Raw genomic sequence first — 18,929 nt, forward strand, 5'->3', positions numbered from 1 at the left:
TAAGAATAAAGGCCAATGCATGCAGTGCCTCACGTAACCGCAAAACAAACGCGTTCAGTGGTGTGAAGAAGCATGCTTTTCATATGCTTCACTATATGGCACGCAATGCACAATTAGGAGTGGCAATACATATACTTTCCATTGTGTTGTGTTCTGATGTTACAGGGAACACAATGCCCATGGTTTACCTAGCCCAGTGATAGGCAAACTGCGGCTCTCCAGCTGTTGCAGAACTACAACTCCCAGCATGCAAAGACTGCCTACAGCTTTCAGCCTACAGCAGGGCATGGTGGGAGTTGTAGTTTTGCAACAGCTGGAGAGCCGCAGTTTGCCTATCACTGACCTAGCCTCTCACTGATAAGGGATTAAGTAAATATGTGTTTTGCAGGACTAGAGACACTTGTATAAGTGAAGGGAATGGAGGGTCAATAGTTCAAGACTGAAGCTGTAAACCATGGATGTCAAACTCATGGCCCTCCAGATGTTGCAAAACTACAACTCCCATCATTCCATGATAGCTGTAGTATGCCCAGGCATGATGGGAGTTGTAGTTTTGCAACAGCTGGAGGGCCACGAGTTTGACATCCCTGCTGTAAACCATTGGAAAAACTGCTGTCATTCAGCTAAGGCTATAAAACGTGTAAACTCAGAATGTTATCTTAAACTTTAAACATGACTATGGGATTCTTCTAGGGAAATCATGTTTTAAAATAAATGTCCCTTCTTGGATCCTCCCACTGCTCTGTCTTCAGCAGAAGATCAGCACACAAAGGAGAAGGCAGCAGCTTCTGCCCAACTACCTCTCTGTGCTAGAAGAGCTTAGAAGAACTTCTTTCTTTCCTTCAAGGAATGTATAAAATACATTCGCATATTAAATACAGAGGAGTCGGAGTCGGAGCATTTATCTACCGACTCCACAGCCCTGGCCAAGGCGCCCATTAAAATGTATAAGGGACTAGTCTATGCAGATGTTCCAATTGGGGGTATACGCATCTGCAAATCTGGATGACAAATGGTCTATGAAGGGCCGAATTTTGTGGAGCCGGTCATAAGCAGGGTGGCCTCTTGGATGACAGGTTTTATTGTCAGCGAAATGCATAAAGCGCATGATGACCTCAAAACGTGCCCTGGATATTGCAGCAGAGAACACGGGCATGTAATGTATTGGGTCTTTAGACCAATAGGACCGCAATACATTTTTTTTTAGTTAGACCCATGCTGTGGAATTCTGAAACTGTGACTGGTTTCCACCGGAAAGGCTGGGCATAGAGGCTTTCCGGATTGGCGGTTATATAGTCTGTGGCGTAGCAGTTGGTTTCTGCCACAACTAAGCCATAGAGATCCACGGTGAAGAACAGCTCCTAAATGAGCTGTCTCCATGCAAACTCCAGACTGGGCCGTGAAAGGGGGCAATACGGGTGCGGCGGAAGCAGGGCATTGCCAATTAGGGTTTGCCAGCACCTCTGGGATACTAAGGGCTCTACTGGCCTGTGAAGGTGGTGGCTGCGACGGGGGAGTTACTGCACGTGCCACCTTACCAGCTTGAACTGCCCTTCTGGTGCTCGCCACTTTACCAGGGAATATGGCAGTGCTGGTAGAAGGTCCAGGATGTGCTGCGCTGCTGGTGTATGCCGCACCAAAAAAGATCAGCGCTAGCACCACTCTACTGCAAATGAGGCTCATCATGCGGGGTAGGCAGAACACTGACATGGGGTTGGGTACGCCTGACCGTAGCAGGGACATCAACCTCGTCATCTTCACTAGCGATTAGTGTGCCACTGCTGTCTACAGGTTCATATTCTGAACCACTGGATTCAGCGGGTGAGGTGTCCCCATCGCTTTCATCCATCACGGCCAGGATCCTGTAGGCCTCTTCAGCGGAATACCCCTTTGACATTTTGGGCTAACTAAATTTAGGGGGTATTCCTCCGAGACTACCCAGGAAAAAGAGCAAACCTGCCTAGTAAAAAGGAGTGCTTGCGAAGTAAAGCTGCAAAGTGATCTTTATAGCGCTGCAGTGATTTTACGGTGTTTTTGCAGTGACCAGAAGAAAAAACAAATTCTGTCACTGCAGTGGGACGAACGCAAGTGTGCGCACAAGATCAGGCGAACACTGTGTTTTTTGTAGAGCCTAAGGTAACCCTAATGTGCTTATGTAGATCTGATTGCGATCATTCTTGATCACTTACAGATACTATATAGTACTAGTGCTGATTAGCGACAGCGATGATGCTAATCAGTGACTGCGGTGCAGTGGGCTGGGCGCTAACTACTTAACAAGTAGCTAACTACCAGGCGGTGATGAGAGACCCTTACAGGGGGGTGATCAATGACAGGCGGGTGATCAGGGAGTCTATATAGGGTGATCAGGGGTTAATAAGGGGTTAATAAGTGACAAGGGGGGTGGTGTAGTGTATGTCTGGTGATTGGTGCTACTTATAGAGCTGCCTGTGTCCTCTGGTGGTCGATCCAAGCAATAGGGACCACCAGAGGACCAGGTAGAAGGTATATGAGACACCATTTACATAGACGGCCAATCGCATCTCCAGAATTTTTTTTTTATTTTTTTTTATACCATTCATGGAACTGCAGGGGGGTTGTACAGGGGTGACTGCTGAACTAGTCAGCACCAGTCTCCACTGAGGTCAGGCAGGGGACACCAGTGTTTGGCCCCCTTCCAGCGCTGCGATTGGCTGTACTTGTATATCTGGTAAACTGACGTATTGCCCTGCTTAACCCTGTTGTACCTATGTCACCTGTATTTGTAACCTCAGACCATTGTATATATTCTCTATGTATATTGTGTTATATCTATTGACGGAGCGATGGGGAGAAAACATCAGCTTCACTAGTGGGAGTTCCTTCTCCCTGCGCTGCGATTGGACAGTGCTACAGCCAGGGAGAAGGAACGCCCACTAGTGAAGCTGATGTCTCCTCCTCATCGCTCGATAGTAGTCAGCATGTGGAGCAGGAGAGGAGACAGTAATGGGGCACAGCAGGCGAACGGAGCGGGGGGACAGGGACGTGAGTGCAGGGACATCGCTGGGCGCCGCTCTGTGTAGGAAAAGTCCTATCATTGGTGGCGAAGTGCGCCTGCCCCTCCTCCGCCACTCTCTCCGCTCATTGGTGGCAGCAGCACAGACGGGAGGGAGGACAGCTTCCTTCTCCGCGTGCTTCTGAACATGAGCGCGCCGACAGCAATGTGCTCATGTTCAGAGATACTAGACTGCGCAGAAGCGCAGCCCAGTATCGAAAATATGGAAATACCGGTATCGTATCGATACCGGTACAAAAGTATCGATTGGGTATCGAAATTTCGATACCCGCAACAACCCTAAGTGCAAATACAATAAGGTGTGTGTGGATCAGGTTGGAGTCCGTGTCAGTGACCATCCGTGGCAATTATTTCCAGTTACACAAGAAGCAAGGCTAAGGAGATGGCCAAGGCTATAAATGATGGCGGGGAGGATGCAGTCAAGATAGGGGGCTGAGCGAAGGTGGAAGGTGACTTTCTTCCAGACGAGGGGGAGCACAGCCAAAGCTCCCCAAGGAGCCAGTTGCCGGAGGTGAGGTCCGTGGTGGGCCTCACTCCACCTGATCATCCCCCCAGCAAGGCAGGCTCAGCTGCTCTCCTACAGGCTGCCCTGGACAGACCCCAGGCCAGAGACCAGGCTTCCTACGAGATCCTTTTGGCAGCTGCAGAACATCGCGAGCAATCAGCGGCTGCAGAACAGGAACGTCTCGAGCATGCACAGCATGAGCACCAGCTACAAATGCTCCAGCTGAAGCTCCAATTCCAGCAGCCCTCTCCAGCCCGATGTGAGTCTCCAGAGATCCGGATTCCCAATCTGCAGGCGGAGGACTTTCCCCTGCTGGACAAAGATGGGGACTTGGACACTTTCTTGTTGGCATTTGAGATGGCCTGCCATCAGTACCAGCTGCCGGAGGACCAGTGGGTCAGATTCCTCATGCCTCGTTGCAGGGGAAAAGCCCTTGAAAGCGGTCGATCAATGGACCACAGGATTGGAGCTCACCACCGTCCAGCAGCCGAAGGATCTCATTGCCACAGAACAGTTCTTGTGGAATTGCCTGGAGGATCTCCAGCAGTACCGCCGTAACCGGAAGCCAAAGGGAGGCCTTCGCAACAGCATCCCTGGCCAATGAATACACCAACAACAGGACTTCAGAGGCCCGGAAACCTGTTGGCTTGAGTGGGGGTAAGACCCACTCTGGCTCAAGTGGGCACAGACCCCGGGTTCACTTTCCATGTCGGTGGGGGAACCCTGACTGTGCCACCTGTGTAAGCAGCCAGGACACTTCAAAGCCATGTGTCCCCAGCGCCTGAGGGACCCGTCCCAGTCGCCCACCCGGAAACCATCCACTGTTGTGAGTGGGGATGGTGGGATGTCCTTTGACAATTTGCAACCGGTCAACGGGGGCCAGGCCGTGGCCATGGGACTTAGAGACACCGGCGCGGAGAAGACTCTGGTACGGCCTGAACTGGTGGCACTCCACAATTTTTTGCCCAGGAGATACCTTGCTGTCTCCAGGATTGGAGGAGTAGAACCGGCGCTGCCCATCGCCAAGGTCTATTTGGACTGGGGCGCCAGTCGAGGAGTAAGGGAGGTGGCGGTATCTGCAATTTACCCTACCAGTGTTTTGCTGGGGAAGGACCCGGGGGCGGCTTGTGTCTAAGTACATGGCCGCTGACACCCCAAGGTCCGATTCCCCAGAATGTGATGTAATGTCCCCCCCGATACTGTGAATGTACCTAACATGCCTGTTGATGGGGATGTAGGGATGGGGAATGTAATGTGTACCTCTCCCCTCAGTGGGGAGGGGGTCATTCCTGCCAGCTGTGCTGAGGCCCCAGGGTGTGGCCAGCAAGCCTGCTGGAACCTGTTGTCCTCCGGTGTGGTGACTGAGGGGACAAGCAGGGGGCAGACAGCTGCGGGGGAGGAGAATGCAAATGAGGTCAGGGCTGTTCCAGGTGAGATGGGGCTCCCAGATGAAGCTGCAGTGCAGGGTTCCTCCACCACTGGGATGTCAGAGGGCCAGGTTAGTGCATCTGAACTGGTGACTTGATCGAAATCCAAGGGGAAGCAGGCACTACCAGCAGTGGCAGTGGACATAGCTGCGGTCACGCGCAGTGGGCGTGCTGGGGCCCCTCAGGGGTCTGATGGCTTTCCCACTTCCGACCAAGTGGCTGCCAAGTCTAATGGGGGCCCAGAGACAGGTCCCGGGGACGTGGTAGTTTTATTCTGGCCACGTCCGGTCAGGTGTTTCAGGTGGCATTAGTGGCTGACGCCAGCCTGAACGCCCTCAGGGAGCAAGCGGGACTGCCTCCCTCGGGCTCCGCCCTCAAGCGGGTGGTTTGGGACCAAAGATGGTTGCCAGGTCACGGTCCAGCAGGGCTCATTGAAGGAGTGGCCTAGGGACCAGCAGTTAGTAGAACTGACAGGGGACATGGCAGTCTCATCTATTCTGACCACATCCCACCAGGGCTTTCAGGTGGCGTTAGGGGCTAGCGCCACCTTAAAAGCTCTCACGGAGCAGGTGGCACGGCCTCCCTTGGACTCACACCTTCAGAGGGCGGTCTGGGACCAAGGACTGTTGTCGGGAAACGGTCCTGCAGGGCTCACCGGAGGCGTGGCCTAGGGACCAACAATTTGTGGTGCATTATCCATTCAGGGCGAAGTTTTTGTGCATTGCACACGAGATTCTGATGGCCAGATACCCAGGGGCTGCTAAGTCTGAGGCCTGGACAGCAGATGTAGCCACCCCTGGGCTGTTGATCATTGAGTGTGTCATGCGCTTCCAGGAAAAGGCACAGGCCTTGTTGTGGTTGGTGCATGACTGTATGGGGCAGGCCCAGACTGACCAGAAGCGGGGGTACAACCAGGAGGCTTGTGAGAAGACCCACCATGTGAGTAAGCAAGCGTGGGTACTGGTTCCCGTACCTCAGGACAGGCTTCAGGCGGCCTGGGAAGGCCCGTACCTCGCGCACCAGCAGCTCAATGCCAGGATGTACCTGGTCACCCTGGACCATGCTCGGGGAAGGCAGAAGTCCTTCCCCGTGAACATGTTGCAGGTGCATCAGTAGCGGGAGATGGGTGCCCTCCTGGAACGCCGCCCCTTCTGGGAAATGTTAACCAAAAAGCCCGGAAGGACAGAGTCCACCAAGATGTCCTTAGGCTTGGAGTATGCCCCTGTCACTTCTATGCGGATGGTCCACCTGCTTAAGAGACTTGAAGGGTACAAGGCCGCGTACCTGGAGATTGTTGCCGTCTTCGGTCCCACAGGGGAAAGAGCCCCAGAAGTGTCTGGCACAGATGCTCAGACAGATCTGCCAGGCAGGCTTGACCATTGCGCCAGGAAAGTGCCAGCTGGGGTATGGGTATGGCCTGGCGCTCCAACCATACCACTTTAGCCGTTCGCCACCAGGGAGGGTGCGGATGGGCACGCTGGGAAACACAGGAATGTGCTTTCCCTAGCGCCCTCTAAAAGGGGCAGGTGTTAGGAATATGGATTAATATTTACTGTCACCCATGTCCTCACACCCACCATTTGCTAAAAGATGGCAGAGGAAATCAAGCTCCACAGGGGTCCCTGCTTCATAGCTGCAGCCAGATAGCAGACAACTTCTAGCAGGCCACATTTGGTTACATTTCACACCTCCAGTCAGACAGCATGGATCCTGCAGGAAAACCCCCAGCACGAGGTATCATCCCTTGCCAGGATCAATGAAACCTCCCAGACATGTTGACACCTACATTTCATAAGGAATTATGAATCGCCCGGCCATTGCAGGCGCAAACCGGATACGTATTTTTTTCCCGGTGGCCATGATGAACATGCCCATGCTCTTTGTTTGAGGGTGGGATGCCAGGGAAGGGAGATATCCATATCTCCCCACAGAAACCCAGTAGTGGCACAATGTTTGAACTCTAGTTGTTGCCGGAACCCAGACACATCCGTTGGTCCCAGAACCATCTCCCTGTGACCTTCTGGACTGGAGCTATAAACCCTAAGGGGTTTTGTGGGTCATTTTCAGCCAGTCCAGCAGAGGGGGGGTGGACCCCTCCCAAAGGAGGGGAGGTGCCGGCTACAGGTTAAAAGGCTTGTGCCAGCAAGCGGACGTGTCTTTCTCTGAAAGGGGGTCACATCGTGCAATGTGTTTGGAGGGAACTGCAACCGGCTGACATCACTGCCTCTGAGGATACAGCTAAGAACGCCCCAAGAAAAAAGATGGAGGCAGCATGTCCGGTAAAAACCCTTTTAATGGGAACCGCCAAGTGAACTAACGTGCAACAGGTTGTGACGTTTCGGCTGATCCACAGCCTTTATAAAACACAATGTACAATCTAAAAGTGCCTGTTTAAATACATTAAAACACACCCACTCGCACAGGAGTGGCCAATAACACAGTGAATGAAGTGCTGATATCATCAGAGGTGCGTCCTCCAGTGCTCCTATCAAGTGTCTTAGTCTACACTCACCATAGGTATACGATCCATTATCCCACATACCTTCAGGGCACACATGTTCCTCGGCGTTCCTGGGCCACTAGCGCGCATGTCAGGGAAAAAGGACTTACGTCACTACCTATCTGACCAGAGATCACATGATCGCGAGCGACTCCGCCCTAGCGATCAGCGCATCATCACAGTCATGCCCCGTCATGTGCACCGTTGTCAGGGACGCCTAAGAGCCGGTCTGCCTACCTCCACGTGATGCGAGTGTCCGCCTCGCATCTCCACGTCATCAGCGTCAGCGGTCGGAACCTGAATCAAGCGGAACGGTAGTAAAAACTCACTGCCGCCCATAATGCATCCACTAGCGCAGTCAGGGACCATCCGGAGGAGTACAGGCAGAGGCTCCCCACATCCATGTCTCCAGCCGAAACCCGGCCTGGGTGACACACCCGCCCCTCCATCATCCAACCAGCCCTGTGTTGCTAGAGACGCAGTCAGGATCCAACACCGCCCACAGCAGTGACGTGTAGCGGGAGACACCCACACTCACGCAGGGGTACAGGCAGGAACAAGCCCCATAGTCCTTCAGTATGCCATGATCCTATGTGGGTCAGGAACAAGTGAAAATGTGAATTAATAAAAAACTAAATACAATTAAAAAGCACCATACAGAGAACCAGTTCAAAGGTCACTTGGAACACTTTACACATTTGTTACAGAAAAGTCTACATTCATTCCAAATGGCTGGAGTGCTCTCATCTCAAAGATCCATTTAAGTTTTTTTTTATGTGGAATCCGATCCTTGTCCCCTCCACGTCTCAGAGGGCCGACAGAATCAATGATTCTAAACCTGAGTTGGTTGACCGAGTGTTCACGTTCCAGGAAATGCTTCGCCACCGGTTTATCAATCTGGGCCCTGCGAATATTGCTCTTGTGGGCGTTAATACGCTCCCTGGCTTCCATTGTGGTCTCCCCTATGTAAATCAGGCCACACAGGCACATGATCATATATATCACGTCCCGTGACCTACATGTGAAGAATTTTTTTCTTATAGGGCTTGCCACTATAGGGATGGGCAAAGGTATCTCCCTTCGACGTAGTCTCATTATATACCTCCATAGAACACACATATGGACTGAATGTCGTCGATGTGGCCCTGGCTGGCACCGGGCTCTCCCCGGGCGATCGTGGGTTTGTCCTCCATCTCCTAGGGGTGGTCCTAAGGCGGAATTATTTCCGCTTTGGGGACACCTATTACCAACAAGTACGTGGGGTGGCCATGGGCTCGAACGTGGCGCCCACCTACGATGGGGGTTAGTCATATACACCGTTACCTGTAGCTGATTGGTGGTGAGTCCTGCTCCCCCTTCCTCCACCAATCAGCACCGGACAAGTAGAGTAGGGGTGAGTAGAAACTGCCCAAGGGGAAAGGAGAAACTGCCCTGGAGAGAGGAGAAACTGCCTGCCTGGGGGGGAAGAGGATAAAGTGGGGGGGGGGGGGGGTCTGGAGAGGAGGAGAAAGTGTCAGGACCTGTACTTGGATACAGCAGCCTGGCGACACTACATGGGATACAGAGATGCCGCCAGCCTGCAGGACACTGGGACAACGCACATGGAGGGTGGCAGGAGGTGAGGAGTAACTGTCGGGGGGGGGCGGGTCTGTACTACGTTAATGCAGGCTGGCGGCACTATATGGCATACAGAGATGCCGCCAGCCTTCAGACAGTTACGGTACAGGTCCGGACACTCCAGGACCAGCTGACATGGAGGAGATCGGGTACATCACTTGGTCATGAGTGAAACTGCCAGCCCGCTGCTTAGTGCCGCAATGTATGCACGGGCTGGCGGCTTCACTGAAGGGTACAGTGAGTGCTGCCCGCCCGTTCTCCCGTCCGTCCTCCTGCCCGTTCTCCCATTGTTTCATGGCAGGTCAGGAGCAGTTAGTGAGAGCTCCTGAGCTGCATTAAGTTACACATTTGGGCCACATTCGTTTTATAAGACACACTAACTTTTCCCCTTCACTTTGGAGGGGGAAAAAGTGCGTCTTATAAAGCGAACAATACGGTAATTTAATCTTGTGCTATCTTGTATCTCGATCACGAAACTTCACGTCTGTGTTTCCACCTAGTTATAAGCTACCTCGGGTTGGTTTCTCACCCTATATAATCTCGTTAGCGGACCGGGCTTATATCAAAAGAAAAGCTTGTGCTAGATGCACAAGCTGAGACAGCACGGCTTTCACTGCGGCAGTGCAAAGGCTCTCTCTCAGCTTGTTGCCTCTCTGTACCCGCGTGGACAATAGGTGTCTGTGTAAACTGTACCAAGCTGACCTCATCTGGAGGGCGTAACATCACGCTTTGGTAACAAGCTACTATACTGTGTCTCGTGAGCTCGACGTAGGTGACGTCAAGCCGGCACAAGGCGTGGTATTCCTCACACCTAATCCTTAGGATACCAGCACCATACATGTACGGGACTGGAAACTGGGACAGAAACCCCAGCGCCGGTGACCGGGGTACGATGGCTGCTCTGCACGGCAGGCAGCCATCTTTTCTACGGCACAGGGAGATCCCCCCCCCCCAGCACCAGTCTCCCCTGTTTACCAGTGTTTACCCCTCTGCCAGCGCTGCAATTGGCTGGAACAACGCTCCAGCTAATGACAGCGCTATAGCAGCACAGAAAAGTGCTGAACCTCTCTACAGGCAGCCATTTTAGCTGGTCACTGCATGCAGAGAGGTTCTGTGCTGCTTGTTGACTTGCTGGGACTTGTGGTGCACCACCACTGAGATTTGACTTTTTCCTGCTGAAAGAAGAAAAGACAATCTGGAAAATCTTCATTTGCGGCAGTTCCAAATCCTTAAACCACCCTCTATCCCTATCCCTGTCCCGCCATATACATTTTTAGCCACTGTTCTTTTTTAACACTGTAGTGAATTTTTATACTACAGCTTGGGGCCTTGTGTTGCATATGGGCCAAAAAAACAAAGTTCAGTGTTGGAGTGCTGATGTTTTCTACCACAATCCAATTCACAGTAATACCATGGCCCGTATTCAATTCCAAACAATACTTAAGCTTTTGCATTAGAACGATAATGTACAATGCCCACCCCAAAATGACCCTGCATTTGACAGTCTGTTCAAAATTAGACCCGTCCTTGACCACTTCAACACAAAGTTTTCAGAAGCGTACACCCCGGGTAAGATTCCGCCAGTACCTGCCCAGCAAGCGGGCAAAGTATGGTATAAAAATGTATAAAATCTGTGAGTAGCAGCTCTGGGTACACTCACAAGTGCTGGATTTATGAAGGGAGAGACACCCGGCTTGAACCCCCAGAATACCCCCTGACCCGTCCTAGGAGTTGGTGGGAAGATAGTGTGGGACTTACTGCACCCACTGCTGGATAAGGGTTACCATCTCTACTTGGATAATTACTACACAAGTCTACCACTGTTCCAATCCCTAACTTCCAGAGGCACTGTGGCATGTGGCTCAGTACACAAAAATCAGAGGCCATCCTAGATCCCTGTTGGGGCAACCACTAAGATAAGGAGACCGCTTTGCTCTACCTCAATGAGAACACCATCTCCTCTGTACAAAGTACCACTAACACTGTCCCCAAACCAACCTACATTCTGGACTACAACAGGCACATGGGTGGGGTTGATCTTTCAGATCAAGTTCTGGAGCCCTACAGTGCCACACGAAAAACGGGGGTGCACTTATCTCATGAAAAAAAAACTAAAAACTAATTTAGGACTTGATGGCAGCAGAGTATCTTAAAGAGGACCTTTCACTGATCGTGACACTGTGAACTAAGTATACAGATATGGAGAGCGGCGCCCGGGGATCTCAGTGCACTTACTATTATCCCTGGGTGCCGCTCCGTTCTCCCGCTGTGCCCTCTGGTATCTTCGGTCACTAAGTTATAGTAGGCGGATATTTCGGTCACTAAGTTATAGTAAGCGGAGTCTGCCCTTGTTCTGCTGTAGCGCTGGCCAATTGCAGCGCAGAGCTCACAGCCTGGGAGGTTATTTTCTCCCAGGCTGTGAGCTCTGCGATGCGATTGGCCAGCGCTACAGCAGAACAAGGGCAGACTCCGCCTACTATAACTTAGTGACCAAAGATGCCTGAGGGCATAGCAGAAGAACGGAGCGGTGCCCAGGGATAATAGTAAGTGCAGTGAGATCCCCGGGTGCCACTCTCCATGTCTGTATACTTGGTTAACAATGTTGGGATCGGTGAAAGGTCCTCTTTAAAGTCGGGACAGGAAAAGGGTCTACCACTGTGTAGGATCCCTTCTTTTAACAGTCTGTAACATCTAGGGAGTAATTGGAGTTTTGGGAGAGGAATGTTGGCTCATTCTTGTCTGATATAGGATTCTAGTTGCTCAACAGTCCTGGGTCGTCTTTGCCGGGTTTTTCATTTCATGATGTGCCAAATGTTTTCTGTTGGTGAAAGGTCTTGACTGCAGGCATGCCACTTTAATACCCAGACTCTTGTGGTAAGCCATGTTGTTATGAATGCAGTGTGTGGTTTAGCATTGTCTTGCTGAAATATGCAAGGTCTTTTATGAAAGATGTCTGGATGGGTACAGAAGTTACTCTAAATCCTCTATATACTGTTCAGCATTGATGGTGCCTTTCCTGATGTGTAAGCAGCCAACATCATAGACACCAATGCAACACCATACCTTCAGAGATGCAGGCTTTTGAACAGTGTGCTTATAAGCTGGATGATCACCCATTTTGTATCATTCCATTTAAATGAATTTTGGGCCAGAGAAGCTGGCATAGTTTCTGGATCATCTTGACATATGCCTTCTTTCCTTGATACAGCTTTAAATTGCATCTGTGGAGTGCACAGTGAGCTGTGTTCAGACCAGTGATTTCTGGACGTGTTGCTAAGCTCCTGCAGTTATTTCTAGGCCCTGTTTTGGGCCTTTATGACAAAAATGTTTTTATCATCTCCTTCTAAGAACTATAACTTGCAGCGATATAATTAGTCTGCATAAATAACTTTATTCCATGGATCAGTATGATTACAGTCCTGTAATACCACTTTTTTTTTTTTTTTTTTTTTTTTTTTTTTACGGGATGGTGTGAGGGCTTGATTTTTGCAGGATGCCTTATAACACTTTTTATTGCTTTTTAGTCCATTTTTTGGTGGCAAATGAGCAAAAAGCTTTTGGGCTTTTTCTTTTAATGGGGTCTGCCATTCAGGAGAACTTACGTAATTGGCTAGTGTCTCGTATGTGTTCTATGATCTATTGTGAATGAAATATGGGTTTGAGATTAGCAAATTGTTTCATTCTGCTTTTATTTACATTTTATTTCAATCAGTTATTGTGAGCCAAATCCAGTAGTGGAGCCCACTCAGAGATCAGGTGTAATGATTTGATTTGCAGCTATTATGTGGAGGGAAACCCCATGGAAGCACTCCGTAGCGGTTCCATGCCTCCATTCTGGATTGCGGAATTGGTGAATGGGTCTGCATCCTTGATGCGGGGTGCACACGGGCCAGTGCCTGCATATTGCGGGCCGCAATATGGGTAACGGCCGTGTGCATGTGTACTAACTGACCAAATAACTTTAGTGTGAACTCAGCCTTACTCACCACCCAAACTTTTTGGGAGTTGGGGTTGTATATAAATATCAATTCCCAGGAACAGGCCCTTATTCTAGTGATGTCCTGGGATAGCTCCTTTTTAAAGGGGTTTTCTGAGATTTTTAATACTGGAATAGGTCATCTGTATCTGATTGTTGGGGGTTCGACACCCGAGACCATCGCGATCAGCTGTTTGAGAAATGCTCTCAGTAGAGCCGCTGCCTTCTCACAGCTTTCTTTAGACCAGTGACAACAAGTTCTTCAGTCATATGGCCTAGGCGCAGCTCAGACCAGTTCCTACTCAAATAGCTGATCGACAGGGTGTCGGATCCCCACCAAGCAGATACTGATGACCTATCCAGAGGGGATCCCACACCCCCAGTGATCAGGAAGGAACCGGCACTCCTATTAGCACTGCAGCCTTCTCACAGCTTGGACTGAGTTCACATCAGTGTTCAGCCTTTCAGTTTCCCTGCACTGGTATAGGAGCAGGAGAATGAAAGGACGGATTCGGCACACAACTGAGCCAAATGGAGCCTACTGACCCCAATAGGTTTCCGCACAGAGGAAGATTTTTGAAGCTGAGACAAGTCTTTTTGTCTTTTCAAAAATCTTCTTCCTTTAGTCTATGGGGCCTGTAGGCTCAGTTCGGCCCAGTTATGTGCCAAATCCATCCTTTGTTCTCCTGCTCTTATACCAGCAGCCTTACCAACCATTTTATAGCGGCTGTGCTTGGTATCACGTTCAGCCCCATTCACTTGAAATGTGGCTGAGCTGCGTCTAGGCCACATGACTGAACATGCGAGAAGGCTTTGCTGAACAGCGGTGGTCCCGGGTGTTAGACCCCCACTGATCAGATACTGATGAGATACTCATCAGTATAAAGGTCTTGAACCTTGATTTTTTAATTTAATTTTTTTTTGTCACCTTACATCACAAAAAGTGCAATACCAAGTGATCAAAATGGCGTATGCCCCCCCAAATGGTACCAATCAATAACTTCATCCCACAAAAAATGAGACACTAAAATATAAATATATATATATATATTATATTATTTTTTTGTTTAAAAAATGCTATTATTGTGTTAGTGAAGAAAAAAAATAAGACACGCAGGTGAATGTTGTAAAATAAATAAAAACTGTGCCAAAATAACCAATTTTTTTGGTCACCTTGACTCATACACTGTGATAATGAATGATCAAAAAATCATATGTACCCAAAAATGGTACCAATAAAAATGTCAACTCTTCCTGCAAAAAACGAACCCCTGCACAAGACGATAGGTAAAAAAATATGGTGTTCAGAAAATGGAGACACAAACATTGATTTAAAATGGAAAATCTGCCAAAAAAAGTAACATTTGGAAATGTCATTTCCATTTTCATTTCAATTCTTGTGGAACACCTAAAGGGTTAACAAAGTTTGTGAAATCAGTTTTTAATAACTTGAGGGTGACTATGGTGTGATTTATCGGTGGTTTCTACTATGTAAGCCCCACAAAGTGACTTTAGAACTGAACTGGTCATTAGAAAGTGGGTTTTGGAAACTTTTTTTCTTAAATTTTAAGGCCTCTTTTACATGGGTATCTCGTGTGAGGGCCGGGCAAGATGCGGGTGCATTGCGGGAAAGTGCAAAGCGTTTTAATGTGTTTTGCATACGCGTGAGAAAAATCAGTATGTTTGGTACCCGGACTTCACAGAAGTTCGGGTTTGGGATTGGTGTTGTGTAGATTTTATTTTCCCTTATAACATGGTTATAAGGGAAAATATTAGCTATCTTAATACAGAATGCTTAGTAAAATGTTAAAAATAATAAACAAATTTAACTCGCCCCATCCACTTGATCGCGTAGCGGATCACCTCTTTCTACTTTCTTCAGGACCTGGCTAAAGGACCTTTCATGACGTCACTGCACTCATCACATGGTCCATCACCGTGGTGATGGACCATGTGATGAGCGCAGTGACATCACCACAGGTCCTTTTCATCAAAAGAGACATGCCAGGCTGAGCGTTCAAGTGGATTAAGGTGAGTTTATTAATTTTATTATTTTTTAACCCCTCAATCACTATTTTATTAAGCATTCTGTATTAAGAATGCTATTATTTTCCCTTTATAACCATGTTATAAGGGAAAAGAATAAAGATCGGGCCCCCATTCCGATGATCTCCTAGCAACCATGCGTGAAAAGCGCACCGCATCCGCACTTGATTTCGGATGCTTGCGATATTCACGCCGCCCCATTCACTTCTTTGGGGCCTTCGTTGTGTGAAAAAACAATCTCAGAATGGCTTGGATAAGTAAGTGTTCCAAAGTTATTACCACATAGTGACACACATTTGCCTGGTTAGGAGGGTGAAAACTGGCCCGAGGTAGAAGGGGTTAATAATCTAACATTTATGTTGTAGATACCTTCATATTTGCATTATTTGCACGTTCATTCTCGGGATTGTTGGTGATATCAGCAGTTTAATCCCTACTAATCATAAAGTGATAGCATACCACAGAGATGGCCAACCTGCGGCTCTCCAGCTGTTACAAAAGTACAATTCCCAGCATACCTAGAATGCTTACAGCTATCAGCCTACATCAGGGCATGGTGGGAATTGTAGTTTTACAACAGCTGGAGAGCCGCAGGTTGGCCAGCCCTGCACTAGAATATGCAATCATTTTAAAGGATAGGAATACCTTAAGATATTTTTTCACCTTCAAATAAAAGACAAATGAATACAATTTGGAAATACTACTATATGTTTTACTTGCCACCAATGACTATGAACAATAAAGCTACTCATCTTGAGTATAGAAGTGACTTTTTTTTTTTATATCTTTTAAATTAGAGAGATGTCTTGAAGACCATGAATTGGTACTGCAAATTCAATCCATGATGACAAGTGAAAGCAAGTTTCTGTTCAGAAAGAATTATGCAAAATATGAATTTTTTAAAAATCCTGTGGTAAGTAGACTACATTTTAATCACTGTTCAAAACCGCGGTGAAAAGGCATTGCAAGGCTGTGTATATGAAACATAAAAATCCCTTTAACTCCTTCCCGACCAAGCAATTTCCCATGTTTTTTCATTTTTTGCCTTTCGCATAGCCATGTGAGGACTTTTGGGAGTATTTTTGCAGGACAAGTTGCACTTTTTCATTGAACACTATATAATATTGCATGTAATTTAGTGGGAAGCTGGAATAAAAATTTAAATGGGGTGCAATAAAAAAAATAGCAATTCCACCAGTTTTCTGGGTTTAGTTTTTACTGTGTTCCCTATATGTTAAAGCTGACGTGAACTTCATTCTGCTCGTCAATACGATTACAGCAATAACAAATGTATATATTTTTTATTGATTTTTTTAATCCCTAAGGTAAACTTTGGAAAATATTATTTTTTTCTTTGCGCCATATTCTAAACCCTAATAACTGTATTAATATTTATTTAAATCAGTGCTTCTCAAATAGTGGGGCTCCGTAAAGGGGGGCTCGTTTGACCTCGGCAAACACTGTCATATTAGATGTCCAGATCGGATTATCCGACTCACTCGCAAGCGGCGTCCCACACGGCGTCGGTTGCCTAGCAACTCTACGGCTGGAGAGAGGGAGCAGCGCAGCGCGATCACTGGAGATTGTCCCAGCGCAGCCCCAGTAGGAGCCCGACGCGGAGGACCACGTGACCGCCAACGCACGTGACACATGCAGAGGACCCGTGGAGACATACAGGAATCAATACGCCGGTTCCTAGTGCCACTCACAGAGGAGAAAGAGCAGGACGCCGGCATGTCATCAAGGCAGAGTCGCGAAGATACATCCGCAGCATCACCAGGTGGGAAAACAAGAGCTGAAGCACAGAAAGAACATAAAGAGCAGGGGTCAAGGAGAGGAGGTAGGACAAACACAAAATCTGATAATAAAACTGAAAAGGGGAAAAGAAATAGTAACCAGGGGATGGAGGAGGAAAAAGTATACGAACTAGAAGGCAGTACCCTGGATCAAAAGGAGGAGGGGGAAGGTGCAAAAAGACGCTCTGCAGGTAAACTAAGCCCTGAAGGTAACCTAGATAAAAAAGGGCATAATAGCAGGAATGCAGGAGTGGAAGGGGTACAAAGCACACCGCAGGAGGATACCAATAATAAGGTGTACTATAACAATTTTATAGACAAATGATACTATTTACAGTCGCGTGGGGGGCGCGAAATGTTTTCTTCTTCCTTGGGGGGGGGGGGGGGGGCATGACAGAGAATAATTGAGAAGCACTGCCTTTAAGGGATATGTGGGGGTGCGTACTGTGCTGTCAGGGACAGCCACCATGGTCACCCTGTTCAGCACCTGGGCCAAACAGTTGTCCTTCGGGCCACCAGTGGACAGTCAGAGGGCCGGTATCACTCCCCCCACAATCCCCACCGTCACTCTATCCTTTTTTACTAGTGGCTTAAGGTGGGGTTAACCCTACCCTCCATTTTACAGTGTATCGTGGTGTCAACACGAGTGGAGTCATAGGGCTCCACCTACTTATGTCATGTTCATGCTGACTGTCTTAGTAAATGCTATGACCAGTCCCACAGCACTTCAGTCACCACCACTGTAAGTATCAGAATCACTTTTATTTGTCCAAATTGACATCATGCCATGTATAGCACACTCCCAGATGCGCCCACTGATGTCCACCTCTTCTTTATATGTAATTTTACATTTGTTTTTGTTTCCCTAGGTAAAATGTCTGGTTGCTTCTCACAGACTGCAGTGATTAAGCATAGCAAGCTATGGGAGTTTTACTATGTTCCTACTGAGTCCTGGAATTTTACTATGGCAGGCATTGGAGCCTTCAGAGGGCCTGAGGCTGTCATAGCAACAGAACAGCTTGCTTGATCTGGGGGGGGGGGGCTGTTCAGGCCCTGGAAGCATAGCACTCCTGGAAAAAGACAATTGTGCTGTGAGATATGTTGGAACTATATAATTAAAGGTTATTATAAATGAGGTTGCCAAACTAAAAGGGGTAGACTCTACTCAGTTTGTCCCAATTTTCTGGACTTTAAACCAGGAATCGGCAGGCAGCTGATATAATTCTATAAAGTTTATTGAATTAGAAGTACAGATTGGTTGCTTTAGCGCCTCGCCTTGGACGAAAATGCTCGCTCTGACTGGCCGGTACTTTACGCCTTAGGACAAGACTGTGCCAAAATAGCAATTTTTAGTCACATAGCCTTACAAAAAGTGTAATAGTGAGAGATCAAAAAGTACTATGTACCCCAAAATGGTACCAATGTAAACGTCAACTCATCCTACAAAAAACGAGCCCTCACACAAGATGAACCAAAAATAAAAAAATGTGGCTTTAAGAAAATGGCAACAAAAACCTGGATAAAAAAAAAAACTTTTATTGTATAATATTGCAAAAAAGACACATTTCTTCGTCCGTAACAATGATCTCTATCAAAATATCACATGATCTACCCCATCAGGTGAATGCCGTCAATTTGCCTTACAAAAAGCGTAATAGTACTTTTTGATCACTCACTGTGTACCACAAAATGGTACCAATGGAAACAACTCATCCCACACAAAAGGAGCTCCCACACGCAAGATGATTGGAAAATAAAAATAATCTGGCTTTCAGAGTATAGTGACAAAAAACATAATATTTATTTTTAAAATGCTGTGTGAAAGTGGTAAGACATAAAAAAAAAACTATATAAAATTACTATCTCTGTAATCGTACTGACCAAGCAGAATAAAGATAATGTGTCCTTTTTTTTTTTTTTTTCCCTCATGGTATCCGCCCCAATAACAAAACCATAAAAAATCTTTTGTTTATCCTGCTTCCCAAACAGCTAAATAAAGTGATCAAA

The 18,929-nt window shown here is 47.9% G+C and overlaps 1 protein-coding gene across 7 annotated transcripts in view; it reads left to right on the forward strand.

Annotated features, from left to right (window-relative positions):
- The window catches only part of LOC122937794 (growth factor receptor-bound protein 10-like), a 341,748-nt gene that overhangs the window by 254,704 nt on the left and 68,115 nt on the right, over nt 1–18,929 (forward strand). For all 7 annotated transcript variants that reach the window (XM_044292839.1, XM_044292838.1, XM_044292837.1 and 4 more), the window contains one exon: nt 15,924–16,039. In XM_044292839.1, coding sequence (XP_044148774.1) covers nt 15,924–16,039 — 116 coding nt within the window. The remainder of the gene's footprint in view (nt 1–15,923; nt 16,040–18,929) is intronic.

The sequence above is a fragment of the Bufo gargarizans genome, chromosome 5, assembly GCF_014858855.1.
Source record: "Bufo gargarizans isolate SCDJY-AF-19 chromosome 5, ASM1485885v1, whole genome shotgun sequence".
Taxonomy (NCBI): domain Eukaryota; kingdom Metazoa; phylum Chordata; class Amphibia; order Anura; family Bufonidae; genus Bufo; species Bufo gargarizans.